The sequence below is a fragment of the Mastigoproctus giganteus genome, chromosome 12 (assembly GCF_048544385.1).
Source record: "Mastigoproctus giganteus isolate SK-2022 chromosome 12, ASM4854438v1, whole genome shotgun sequence".
Taxonomy (NCBI): Eukaryota; Metazoa; Arthropoda; class Arachnida; order Uropygi; family Thelyphonidae; genus Mastigoproctus; species Mastigoproctus giganteus.
Window position 1 is genome coordinate 2,472,587 of NC_143586.1, and position 13,427 is coordinate 2,486,013.

Below are 13,427 nucleotides of genomic sequence, written 5' to 3' on the forward strand. Positions count from 1 at the left end.
CCATGGCAGGGCGGATTTGCGATTTATACAGAGTGAGCAGCTGTTTGGGAGAAAAGTAACGCCGAGAGCGAAAGAGAAAACCAAGTTTTTTAGATGCAGAGGAAGCAATATTTGTAATGTGCTTGTGCCAAGAGAGATTAGAAGTCAGGGTAATCCCCAAAAGAGATATATCATTTTGCCTAGAAATTGGAGTGTCACTAAAGATAAGTATAGGAGCAGAAGAATCCTTTTTGCGAGATATAAGACAAGATTGAGTTTTAGAAGGGTTGAAATCAACTAAGTTGTCTTTGCCCCACTGGAGAATTACCTGAAGATCGGGATTTAAGGAATTGGCAGCAGATTTTCGAGAACTTAAAGCTGATTGAGCTGGACAAGGTTTCTCAAAATGGAAAGTTGAATGCAATGTGCTATCATCGGCAAAACTATGGATAGGATTTCCAGTCAATGGAAGAAGGTCATTGATATACAAGAGGAAAAGAGTGGGGGAAAGAACTGAACCTTGGGGGACACCGGCATTAGTGGAGAAGTTAGAAGACAGAGAGCCATCTACCATCACCCTCAGTGAGCGATCAGAGAGAAAACTGGATAACCAATTACTAAAAACAGTTGGCAAACCATAAGATGGAAGCTTGTTTAGAAGACCTTTATGCCAAACACGATCAAAAGCCTTTGAGATGTCAAGAGCAACTACTTGTGTTTCACCGAACCTTTCCATTGAATTAGTCCATAAATGGGTAACATAAGCCAGAATATCACCAGTGAATCGACACTGACGGAATCCATACTGGCGATCGTTGATCAGACGGAAAGTTTCTAGGTAGTTTAAGAGTTGGCGGTTAATTGATTTCTCCATTACTTTAGAAAGAGTAGAAGTAATTGCAATGGGACGATAATTGGATGGGAGGGATTTGTCACCCTTTTTAGGAACTGGCTGGATATGAGCAAATTTCCAAGCAGAAGGAAAAACACCTTTGGAATAAGAAAGTGAAAAAAGGCGGCAAAGAATAGGAGTAAGTTCAGGAGCACAGGTTTTGAGAACAAGTGGAGAAATACCATCAGGACCTGGAGCTTTCTTAGCATCAAGATTCATCAAAATCCTTCTGATATCCTTTTGACGGAAGACCACAGGAGGCATTGAATGGAGCGTGTTAGGAATGGTGGGAGGTGTTTTACCAAGATCATTAATACATGAGCTCAAAGAAAAATGGGATGCTAGCAGGTCAGCTTTATCCTTGGCTGAAGTGACAACAGAACCATCTGGTTTGGACAGAGGTGGGAGCAGAGATGGGCAAAAGTTGCGGCCAATAGCTTTGGCAAGAGACCAGAATGCTCGGCTACCATTAGGGCAAGAAGCAAGTTTTCTACTCTTAGCCTGTTCAAACTCTAGTTTGGACTGATTAATAACTGCTTTACAATTGTTGCGAGCTTTGGTGTAGGGAGAAAATGAAACTGAAGAATTAGAAACAAGCCAATTACGATATGCAACATTCTTCTCTTGAACAGCCTTAGCACATTTATTGGAAAACCAAGGTTTAGATAAAGGACGAGATTTTAAAGTGGAGTGTGGGATAAAGGATTCCATTCCTGCAAGAATAATTTCACTGACACGATCTGAGCAAACGTTGACATCAGAAGTTTTGAAACAGTAATCAGACCAAGGAAAGGAAGAAAAGAAGTCTCGCAGGTCATCCCATTTTGCATTCTTGTAATGCCAAACAATACGAGGTTGGGAATAGCCATGAGATAAAGGTTCCATTGGAGAAGCGACAATCACCAAGTTGTGATCTGAAGTGCCTAAAGGACCTCTCACTTCAACCTTGTACTTAGAAGGGTTGTTTGTGAGAAAAAGATCAAGCGTATTGGCTGTATGATTAGGATTGTCCGGTATTCTTGTAGGTAAATGAACAATCTGTGCTAGGTCATTAGTAATTGCAAAAGCCTCAGCATCTCGACCTGCTGGGTCGGTGTGACTAGAAAACGGAAGCCAGCTGGAGTTGTGAACGTTAAAATCACCAAGGAAAATTACCTCACTGTTAGGAAAGTTGGACTGGAGAAAGTCAAGTTGCAAAGAGAGGAAGTCAAAGAGCTCCAAGTGATTAGTGGAGTTGGGAGAACGGTAGAGACAACAGATGAATTTTACACAATGAGGTAGAGAGATTTTAAGCCAGAGAAGATCAAAGAGAGAGGAGATTCCAAATTGCCAAGTCTCTGACAGGGAATATCAGAACGGACATATGCACAAGTACCACCTTTGAGGCGAAAGGAATCATACAGCGAATAATTTGGGCATCTGAGATGAGCAGTAGTTGAATCAACTGATAACTGAGATTCAGTCAGAAAAAGTACATGGGGTTTGGAAGACTGCAAGTGGAAATGGACATCGTTGAGATTAGAATTGAGACCACGTATATTTGTGAAATGAATTAGGAAGTCCTTGATTTAAATCTTATTCAAAGGTTTGAAGATACAGATTCGATTAACTTTTATTCGTACTTGTCAAAAGATAAATACCCTCAGTTACGAATTTTTGCAATAAGAATAATCGCTTTGTTTGGGAGTACATTTATATGTGAACAGTTTTTTTCTCAGTTGAAAATTAATAAGTCTAAGAAAAGAACCCCCGATCGACCGATGAGCATCTCCAATCCGTGATCAAGATAGTTTCTAGCAATTTTTCTCCAAGGCTACAAACTTTATCAGAATCGAAACGGTGTCAAGTTGTAGTAGGAAATGTAGGTGTAGGAAATAAAAAAGTTTAAAATTATTTACATATGTATTTTTTCTGAATGTGTCGATATAAATTTTCAATTAAAGCACGTTCGAGGCAAATTAAATTTTAAAAGTAAAATTTCCAAACTTATTATAAACTTACACGCAACACACCACACACACACGCGTCACGCCAGGTTATAAAGGGGTGCTATCCATACATTAGGGGTAAGTACGGTGCAATATATACATATTCACTCTCGTTTTGTTAAAAAAAATTCCGGCCCGTCAGCTGCTTTCAGATTTCGTGATTCGGCCCGCATGCGATTTCAGTTTGAGACCACTGCGTTAGATCACTCCTTTTCCCCATTCCTGCTACGGTTTGTACGCTTAATGATACAAGAAAGGTTGTTCTGCCGCATTTATATCCACATCTGTGGTCATGTGACTGCAACGTTGAGGGACAAACTATTTGTGTGCGCAGCAGGGGTGTACCTAATAAAGTAGCAGCGCAGTGTATATTTGTCATTACAATTTGTTTAACTTTTACAATACTGTATATTTTTGCATTCATTTCCATTTCTCATATAAATAAAGCTCACATTTTATAGCAGTTCTGGTGATTTGGTCCACATTTCGTCGGTTCATAATTTGGCTTCTGCCTTTTCTATTTTGTCCAAACTTATTTGGATCTATGGAGAATGTGTTGGATCATGTTACACGGGAACATTCCTTTTAGGGAGTTCAGGGTAGTGAGCTTCATCCTAAGTGAAGAGTGCTGGATCTGATGGTTTATATTCCTTGCTTTATGGAGTCCTCTGTGGATGGGGCATCAATCTGACTAGTTAGCAGTTTAGAGAATGATTTTTTCTTGAGAATATTGAGCTTCCGGGAGGAGGGGAGTCGTGCGTAGATTGACTAGCATTAGCATTAGTAGAGGCATTTGATGCAAGAAAGCAAGCTTATGCAGCATCAGCCAAAAAAAAAAAAAAAATAAAAAAAAAACCACTCCCACTTCACCCCTCTGTTCGTTCAAAATACCTGTCCAGCTGAGCCTTAAACTTATTTAGGCTATCAACCTCCACCACAAGGGATGGAAGTCTGTTCCACCAACCAACCACCCGCTGGCTAAAGGCAAATTTCCGCACGTCTATCCTACATCTGTCTTTCCTCAATTTGAATTTATGCCCTCTTAGGTGATTATTCTGAGCTAGAGGAAGAATCCCATCAGCATTGAGCATGCTCAAACCATTCAAGGCTTTATACACCTCTATCAGATCACCTCGCTGGTGCCTAGTCTCCAGACACTGTAATTTGCAAAACTGAAGCCTTTCTTCATAAGAACATTCCCTTTGTTCCATTCACTAATTTTGTTGCCCTTCTCTGTACTCGTTCCAGCAGCTCTACATCCTTCTTGAAATGAGGCCTCCAGACCTGTATACAGTACTCTAGGTGCGGTCTGACCATTGCCTTATACAATGGAATAATCACCTCCTTATCCCTGCTGGAAAAATTCCTGTATATCATTGACAATACTCCATGAGCTACTCTTGCAGCCCGTCTGCACTGCTCAGAGAACTTCATATCTGCCTGCACAACCACCCCCAAGTCCCTTTCATTCTCTACCACTGTCAGTGTAGTACCACAGAGTTGATACGTTGCTCTGGGGTTGCTGTTTCCCATGTGTAGTACTTTACATTTGTCAATGTTAAACTTCATTTGCCACCTCTCAGCCCATCTGCTCAACCGAACTAGAAGAATAGATTTCGAGATGGTTCCCTCCCAGACGGTTCAGCCACAGCAGAATCCAGTATTCCATCGCCAAGAATCTGTTACGCAGAGAGGCAGGTGGTGAGGACCAGATTTCAGATGGATATAAAGGTATACGAGTGAGGCGCCGATCAATGTACCGACAAATCAATTTGATGTTGTTGGAAGCTTCTGGCGGATAGCCCAGAATGCAGCGTAGGTCTTCTTCTTCTTTGCCTTGAGGAAATTACATCATTGCATTATCAGTTGAAGGGTCGCATTTCCTTCCTTCTTTGTAAGGTGATTGCGGGAACAGTTCTGGCGCTGCAAGAATCTTATAAAAGAAATGAATGCTACTCTTCTTTGCGTGGGTTCTTAAAAGCTAATGCGATCGTTGATAGCAGTGCTGGATTGCTTTCTTAAATGTTTTCCTGTTTTAAAATGTTCATTATTTATTTATTTATTTATTGTTATTTATTTATTTTTTTTTTTGTAAAATGTGCCAGATTTTAAAAAATTCCCAAAATGTTTGAAATGTGAACTGGAGAAGCCGATGATGATCCAAAAGCGTTGTACCCGGCGAGCTGAACTTGCGTCTCCTGAGGAAGTGCGAAGGTGAATGGCCACCGTGGATTGACTGAGGCTTCCCTCAGCACAAAGAATCAGAGTGGAGACGGTGCAGGTTAAGAGTGGTCACCCGCAAAGATTATCAGCCACAACAAGGCTTCAAATGTCCACGCGCTGTAGAGCGAGGCGATAGTACCTCCTCGTCCTTACAATTCTGAAGTTGGGGAAGTGGGAGAACACCCCTTAACCTAGAAGCCATAAACTACCGCAGAGATAGTGAACAGATCTATCTAGTGACCATCCCACTTCTGCTGAAAGAGGGGTGGCCAAGAGCGAGTCCAACCTCTCTGAGTCGTACGAAAGGACCAAAACCGGTTCAACTGTTCTGGGTCATTCTCGTTCTCTTTCCTCCCCCTCCACATCTGCAGCTGAAAGCGAGGGTGTACAAGCTGGGCCAACAAAAGGGACACACAAATACACCGGTGATGCATCGGCGCTGTTTGCCAAATTAAAAAGTAATAAATAAAAGTGCGAACCGGGCTGTCGTAATATACGCGGATGTCACATTTCGAATGTCAGTTCCTTCGTCCAATTTAAGAGGAAATTCTTTTTTTTTAAAGGTTTATGTTATACGTAAATTATTTTGGTATATTTGATATTTTTTTTCTTTATTTTTCTGTATTCTGTACACACGCACCCTTTTTTTATACAGAGGGGTGGACAACGTAATGGAAACGCCTGCGACAAGTGATACGCGACGGTTAGAACTGCAGACACGCACCCACTTTGACCTACTCGCGGCATTTTTTCAGCGTGTGTTTCTACCAAATGGGGTCGTCTACGTTTAATATAAATAAATATAATATAAAATTTAATATAAATAAACGAAGCGGTGACTTTTCGCAGCGCGTCCAAGTTCTTGGGAAGGAAAAACACTTCTGCGGTCATCGGCAATTTTGGTCAATGGAATTGTCACGTGCGTTACGCGTTCACGTGACTGAATTAAATCGATTGTGGTTCGGAAGTATTTGATGGAAATAACGAAAACGCCTCCGAATTATTATTATTAAAACGGTTTATTTGCTCCGATCAAGAGCCATCCCCTGGACATCGGTAAGCTAGGGGGAGGGGTGATATTTACATACAGACAGGGACATGTGTCTCACGGTTACATGGGGCACATGTACGCTTAACCCGAAAGGTACAGAACTTAGTGTTTATTATTTTACATAATTGAAAGTTGTGCGATACCGAAGTGTCCCAAATTAAAGGATTTTATTTTCTCAAAAGCGCTGTTAATTAAGAAAACATGAGAAGTATGTAGAAAATATAGAGAAATGAGGCAGTCCTTCACCGGTTGTTGCACGTGGTTTCTCTTCAATCTTGACTGTCCTGGTGCTCACAGCTGGACGTCTTTGGCTACGGTTTCTATACATCATCTAAGAGAGAGGGGACCAGCGATGGCTTCACTTTATTTTATTTTTCATTCGTCTTTCATGGGAAGCATTGTCGTGGCAATTTTCCTTCTGGTGGTCTGTCACAAGTGTAAGTTTGTATCGTGTCCATTAGCTTCTGACGTCTGTACATATGTTGCTCGCAGAATCTATCCTGGTCGATGGATAGATTGTTGATCAAGTCTACCGTGTTTCTTGGGAACATGCGTCTCAAGCCTTTCAGGTTGTTCAAACTGCCTCGTTGGCGACTCCATCGTGTATGTAGTTTACCCAAATTTTAGAATCCTCGGAAGAGCTTGGGGTGGTCGCCAAACGTTTGTTTCCAGCCCAGACCTCCCTCCTTTACACCGTTCCCTCGCATTCCGATTTTGAATTGGATGTACAGCCGGAAACGGAGCGCTGCGCAAAGGCAAAAGTTGAAAAGTTTTTATTTGTTCAAAAATACAAAGTCCACTCCAGTGACAACGTGCAAGTACAGTATTACGAGAGAAATTAAATAACGACGCATTTAAGGATGATACGCATATTATTGCTAAAGGTATAGAAGCGTACATCTGTATGTACAAATACTGTAACAAAAGCGATTACTTTATTTGTACAGGAATTAAAGATTAATCCGAACTGATAAGTCGACGTTTTGCAGTGCGAATGAAATTTGGGTAATTTTTGACGAAGCTGTTCGGGAACATTACGTCACTCACTCACTGCGCGCTGTTCTTGCCGTAGTCAGCCCTGCATTTGATGAGAGAGAGAGAAGAGAACAGAATAAGTTTTATTTTGTACGCGACCTCCATCTAAGATTTTACGATGCAGAAGCTTATAAACAAGTTTGCGCACAGTTGAGTTCGCCCGCGCGATGAATAAGATGAAGAAATTCTCATGTGGAAGTACCCACGATAGCATTCCGTGTGGAAGCATTCGGAGCCCTCTAATTTTAGCAGAAATCTTTTTTGGATATTTTCCAACTCTTCAGCAAATGATTTCCAGTTCTGGTCCGCATAGGGACAGCGAGTTCGAGAATTGGCAAGACAGTAGAGAGAAATAGATGTCTAGTAAACGTTGCGCAACTGAACGTATAAGTGAACCTGTTGACGAATCCAAGAACCTTACACGCCTTCTTAAGTTTCCAAAATATGAGGAACGAAAGACGGGTTGCGGGAAAACAACACCCCTAAGTACTTGCGATGGGATTCGCTTCCAATAAATTCATTATTAATTTCGTGAGGATGAAAAATCTTTTTCTTTCATTTTAGGGTCTGCATAGGTCAGGGCAGTACATTTGATTCGTAGAGAGTCAGATTTTTGTGGTATGCCCCATCGTGAGAATGGGTTGAGTGCCTCGTGGTTGATCAGGGCGCACCGCAGACCGGCGGAAAAGCAACGTGGAGCTTAATGTCATCTGCGTAAGACAAAAATTAATCGATTTCTCAAACTGTGTGGCTATATCATTGATATTATATATGCACCATATATTAAATAATAGTGGGCCCAGAGCGGACCCCTGTGGGACACCCTTAGTTAGAGAACACGTAATGAAACGGCGTCACTGACAGAAACTTCACGTAGCCTATCGTGAATATAGCTTTTAGAAGCACGGTCAGAAGCGGTTTATTTTTGCCATAGAGATTGAGTTTAACTGTTAAGCCTTCGTGCGAGACCCAGTTGAAGGCTCGACTCAGTTTAGTGAACGTGACGTCAATCCTGACACCTTCGTGAAGCTTGGCCATAATGTACTGCCAAAATTGGTAAAAATTAGAAGGCACAAAATCTCAAGGTCCAAACCCGTGCAGTGAAGGAGAAAGTAAAGAAGCAAAGTAAGAAGCCTATCTTTTAACTGCCAGACACTCCAGAATTTTCCCTGTAGAATTTAGCAGAACGATTGGCCTATAGGTTTGCCGAAGTTTCCAGTCACGCTTACGGACACGTAAAACGCAGACACGTTTGAACCAAGACAGATCTCGCTATCAGTTCAAAGGGAAATATTGGAAAGATGAGCTGAGTGTGCAGCAAGTACGTTAATGATCTGTTTCCAGATATATTATTTTTATTATTATCTGTTTATTTCCATAAGGAATATATCGTGGCACACCACAATATATCTGGAGCTAACTTGAGCGACAGCGGCCAGTGGAGGATCTCTCATCTCGGTGTGGTTTCGTCCGTCGTGTTGTAGGGGGAAAAAAAGGAGGAAGTCTCTGCTTCTTATTTTGTTGTTTTTTTTTTATTTAATGGTAATATTAAATATTCTTTATTTTGTTCCCTATTATTTATATAGACCTCTGTTTTTTCTTATACCCCCACTTACACATCTGACTATGGATTCACAGGGGAATTCCAGATTCAGGGGAACTTCTCAATTACGTATAATTCCCCCCGGAAAGGCTGAATGTTCAAGAATGACAAAAGCACACGTTAATTTATAGCATAACATCGTTTATTTACATATATATATATATACAACATGATAAAGTGATCAAAACTCAAGCACATACTAATATTATTCAAATTTGCCTATGTAGCATCAGATATATATATATGCAAATTAATACATTGGGTTTACACCAGAAGGGTTATTTGTTTCTACACAACAAACTTAATATCCTTACAAAAACTGCTATAGTTTCTTCTTTCTTCACACATGAACAATAAATCAGAGGATCAGTTAACACCCTTTCTCCTATGAAAATCAAATTCTTACCTTATAAATTGATTTAGGAATTTCACTCTTACTTTCTGATTTAATTATAGTTCCCCTTTTTGTCTTAGGGGAATATAAGTTCACAAACTTTCTCTAATCAAGCTAAATCGTACAATTAACATCAATTTCTGGACAAATGCTGGTCCTAAGGGTTAGCTACATCCATAAGGCTATTTCTTTCTCTGTATTCTCTACCCTTCCCTTCCAAATGTATTATACCTATATGTTAGACAATAACTAATAACAAATATCAAATTTCTCTTCTTTACCTTTCTACATATGTCTAATCATACATTAATCAAAACCATAACTATCATCTGACTTATCCCTATATTTATCTTTTTGTACATCCTTCCCTTAACATCTTTCTAAATTTCTACTAATCTGATATTAGAGTTCCAACGGTCCTTTATTTGTGAGGGAGAATACCTTATAACTAATCACTTACTTTATTTACGAATCGGATTTCTCCGTTTTGGGTCCTTCAGCTCCTTGCCTGGGAATGGCATCATTGTTTGCCAACTGCATTCATCTCAGAACTTCTAGTTTCTCAATGGGCTGTTCTTAAGAGACACAGGGCATCGCTGTGTCTCTTAAGAATTTATGGGCTCGTCTTCGATACTGCTACTTAACCTTCGGTTCAGCTATTCTGGCGGACTCGGGGTTACAACTTTACATTCTCAGCTCACTTATCTGCGCCTTGCCTTTACCACTGCCTAAAGATGATGGACAAGGGTTATTCCTCTTCTTACACCACTTATGTTCATGCTGGCCACTTTCATTACCTTCCTATTACGGACAAGGTTTATTTCTCCGTACACTTCACTCGTTTTCATACAGGCCACTACCCTTGCCTTCCTCCGATGACGGACTACTCGACTGTTCTCTTCTATCATGAAACTCCTCTAACTTTTCTTAACTTACTAACTGTACTTAAACTTATCTAACCCTTCACTACTCCATCTTAACTTTGTCAGATCTTTCCCAACTGGCTGTCAGGACAGGACAGGACTTATCTAACCCTACACAACTTATTACTCCATCTTAACTTTGTCAGATTTTTCTCAACTGCTGACCTGAGTACTTATCTAACCCTACATAACTTATTAACTCATTTTCCCACTAACAATGTGAAAAACCCAACTCTGTGTCTCACTAACTCATTTTCACAAAACACCAACAAAACCTCAACTCAGTGTTTTTCTTGGCTGTGCGCGCTCTCTTTTTGTTTTCCGAATATGTGTACCGCCCTTTTGTGTTGGTCCACCTTCGCTCAGAAATTTGACCACTCGTTCTTCAATATTTAAATTTCCATCCCGACTATTCGCTAGTGTGGGTTTCCCATGCTATGTCCATCCTCGCTAGATTCAACCTCCCATTTTAATATCACTATTCCTTTCCCAGGCCGTCTGTTCTCTTTTGAAGAAGGCCGAACCCTATAGACAAGTGTTACTAGATTCGCACCTACCATAAATTTCTTCGGGATGAGCTATTGCAGACTACCACACGCTAACCCTATTGTTTTGGACACGGTATTAGTCCTGTACTCACATCCTGTTTGTCTCCGATCAAAGGAATGCTCCGACTAATCCGGCTCACCTTTCTATTGTTGTTCTCAAGCGACCCTTTTTGTCGCTTATTCACCGATGGCTCTGCTACCCGTTTTAGACCTTCAGATTTGTTTACGGTACTTATAGCTGAGTGTTTATCCATCTTTTGGTGGAAATTTCATGCAGTAATTCCCATGACTCTCCCATGCCTTCGATTAGCCCTCTCCTTAATTTAATCTCCCCCATATTTTTAACGATCCACTTTGTTCAATTTATTTGATTTGTTATATTTTATTTTTCAATATAACTATTCCTGACGTATCCTTTCCTATTAAATTTCTCAGTTTGGGAACGACGATCTGTTATCTTTATATACAATTTACTTGTAAGATTTTATATCTTACAGTGTCAAGTCGCACGCAAACATTCTACTTTTCTTTGTCGGTTTTAGCTTTTCCAACGTTGCAATGCGTTCAAGATGGAGACGCGAGCGAGTAGGGTTCCCCAGAGATGAAGATGCATCTTCCACCTCATCCTCATCCACACCAGAATTTGTTAAGGTAATACTGAAACAATAAGACAGCGATGATCCAGACGACGCTTTTTACTCTCTGCGAGTGCATGGATCAGATGGTCGGCAAATGTCTTCTGGAGGCTCATACGGTTTCTATACGTTTTCAATACCTTCCAGTAGCGAGTTACAGAGTCCTGACACTTGCAAAAGTGTGCGTGGTAGTCTGTCAGCGGGGGCGGGTATTTGAGACGTGTGGGACAACATTATGCCTCGAGAATCGCTGGAATGAGAATATTCGTTGTTTGATTTTCCTGGTGGGATCTTCGTTGTTTCTTTTTGTAAATCGTGGTTACCTTAAAAAAGAAAACTTCAGAGCTTTTATCAGTATCCTGTCAAGACGGAAGGACTTTAATGGATTTCTTTTTAACACACAATGTGGCCGAGTTAGTTGGTGTCGGACTACGGTTATATATTACCTTCCAACAGGTTTGATTTTCATCCCGGAAAGTAGGCCACCCGTCGAATACACGAAACTTATAGTTACAACGCATCGAATTGCCTCATAGCCTTAGTGCTAGGGTAAAGCGACATTTCGAACTCGTAGCGTGTCTCGTTCGTAATAAAACGTGATGACCTGACGCGCGAGTAAACATACCCATTGGTGTTTGCTATCCGAAGAACACGTAACCGCACGTCATGTCACGCTATGCGTTGCTATTCACGAGGGCTTTCCGAGGTTCTCGCTGCGAACAGGTGAGTAATGGCGTTCTTTCATTTTCCCAGCGCGCGCTGATGCAAATGAGTTTTGGGTGTGGCGTTTGTTTACGTGTGTTTCTTTCGGCAGATACATGAATGTCCGTGCCCATGGAAACCAGCCGTACGTCCCTACTGAGGTGGAGCACGTTGCCAACGTCGTCACCCATGCGGTAAGTAAGGGCCCTTTGTGGTCACATTGCCTTGCTTTTCGTACTAATTCTTGCCGTAGCTACACCGACCCCCACTAATAATGGCTGACGCGGATTCTCGCAGTAATATCACGAGGGACAGCAACTTTGAGCAAATTCAGAATTCATTGAAAAAGATCGCAATTCCCAACGTACAGTAGAAAGCAGTTTCCGGTGATGTCCCATTAACGGCCGATCCGTGAATTCGACTCCCCCACCCATCTGGGTTTCTCATAAGCAGCGCTGTAGGTGTAAAATTAGCGGAAGGTGTACTCTACGAATGTTAAATATTTTAATATTTGTTTTTTCCGAGTCTCGCAAAAACCTAAAAAAAGCCAGGGGTATTCGACGTATACCCTCCTCTACAGCCCTACTCGTGAGAGTTTACTGAACAAAATAGAAGCAGTCCAAAAAATGTCGTCCTCTATTTTATCACTCTGAATCGCCGTGCGATTACTTTCATCTGAAACCTCCAGGCGCCAGAAGGGTTATTGCTGACATCACCCTTCTTGCCATAGTAATCCTAAGCAACACCGACTTCCACGCTGCTCGCACCAAATGACAGGAATCTGTCATTTGGTGCGAGCAGCGTGGTGCTGCCAACGGGGACTTCGTGAAGTTCAAAGCACCACGCAGGGATTACCGCATCAGCAAATCACTTTCGTTGACTTTTCTCGCAATTCTCAGTCTGTGAGGAATTCCTTCCACAAATATTCGTCATCTCTTGGACTGAAAAGTGATTAGAACTCTTTAATCCCACGTGGTTTGTTTTTATTTATTTAATTTTTTTATATTTTAACGCTTTTCTTTTCTTTCTATTATTTCGGTAATTAAACTTAACTGAACACTTCTTATTTTCGTGCGTATGATTTCTGAATCTGTTTTAATGGTTAATTTTTCTGCTGGATTTTTCTCTTGTAATAATTGTCAACTCTGTTCATTGTCTGCTCTCAGATACGCTGTTAATGATTACCTCTTGTGTATCTTATTATCAGGAGGCACCGGCTCGATTACCCCCCCCGCCCTCCTCCTACACACTGGTGATATGATCCAATCTAACACGAAATTTTCCATGCGGCGCAAACAGGCAGTTTGGAAGGCGCGCGATGTCCTCTCTATAATTTATAGCGCCTTTACAGGTAGGAAAAAGGACGCCATTACAAAGCGACGGTTAGACCGCATTTGGAATACTGAGTTCAGGTCTAAAGGATGACATGGAACGACTGCATTCAAGCGGGATGT

The 13,427-nt window shown here is 41.2% G+C and overlaps 1 protein-coding gene across 1 annotated transcript in view; it reads left to right on the top strand.

Moving 5' to 3' along the window:
• Positions 1 to 13,427, top strand: part of LOC150076631 (monocyte to macrophage differentiation factor 2-like) — a 104,421-nt gene that overhangs the window by 37,183 nt on the left and 53,811 nt on the right. The window contains exon 2 of the mRNA XM_090386207.1: positions 12,086 to 12,167. Within this exon, the coding sequence (XP_090242333.1) occupies positions 12,086 to 12,167 (82 nt within the window). The remainder of the gene's footprint in view (positions 1 to 12,085; positions 12,168 to 13,427) is intronic.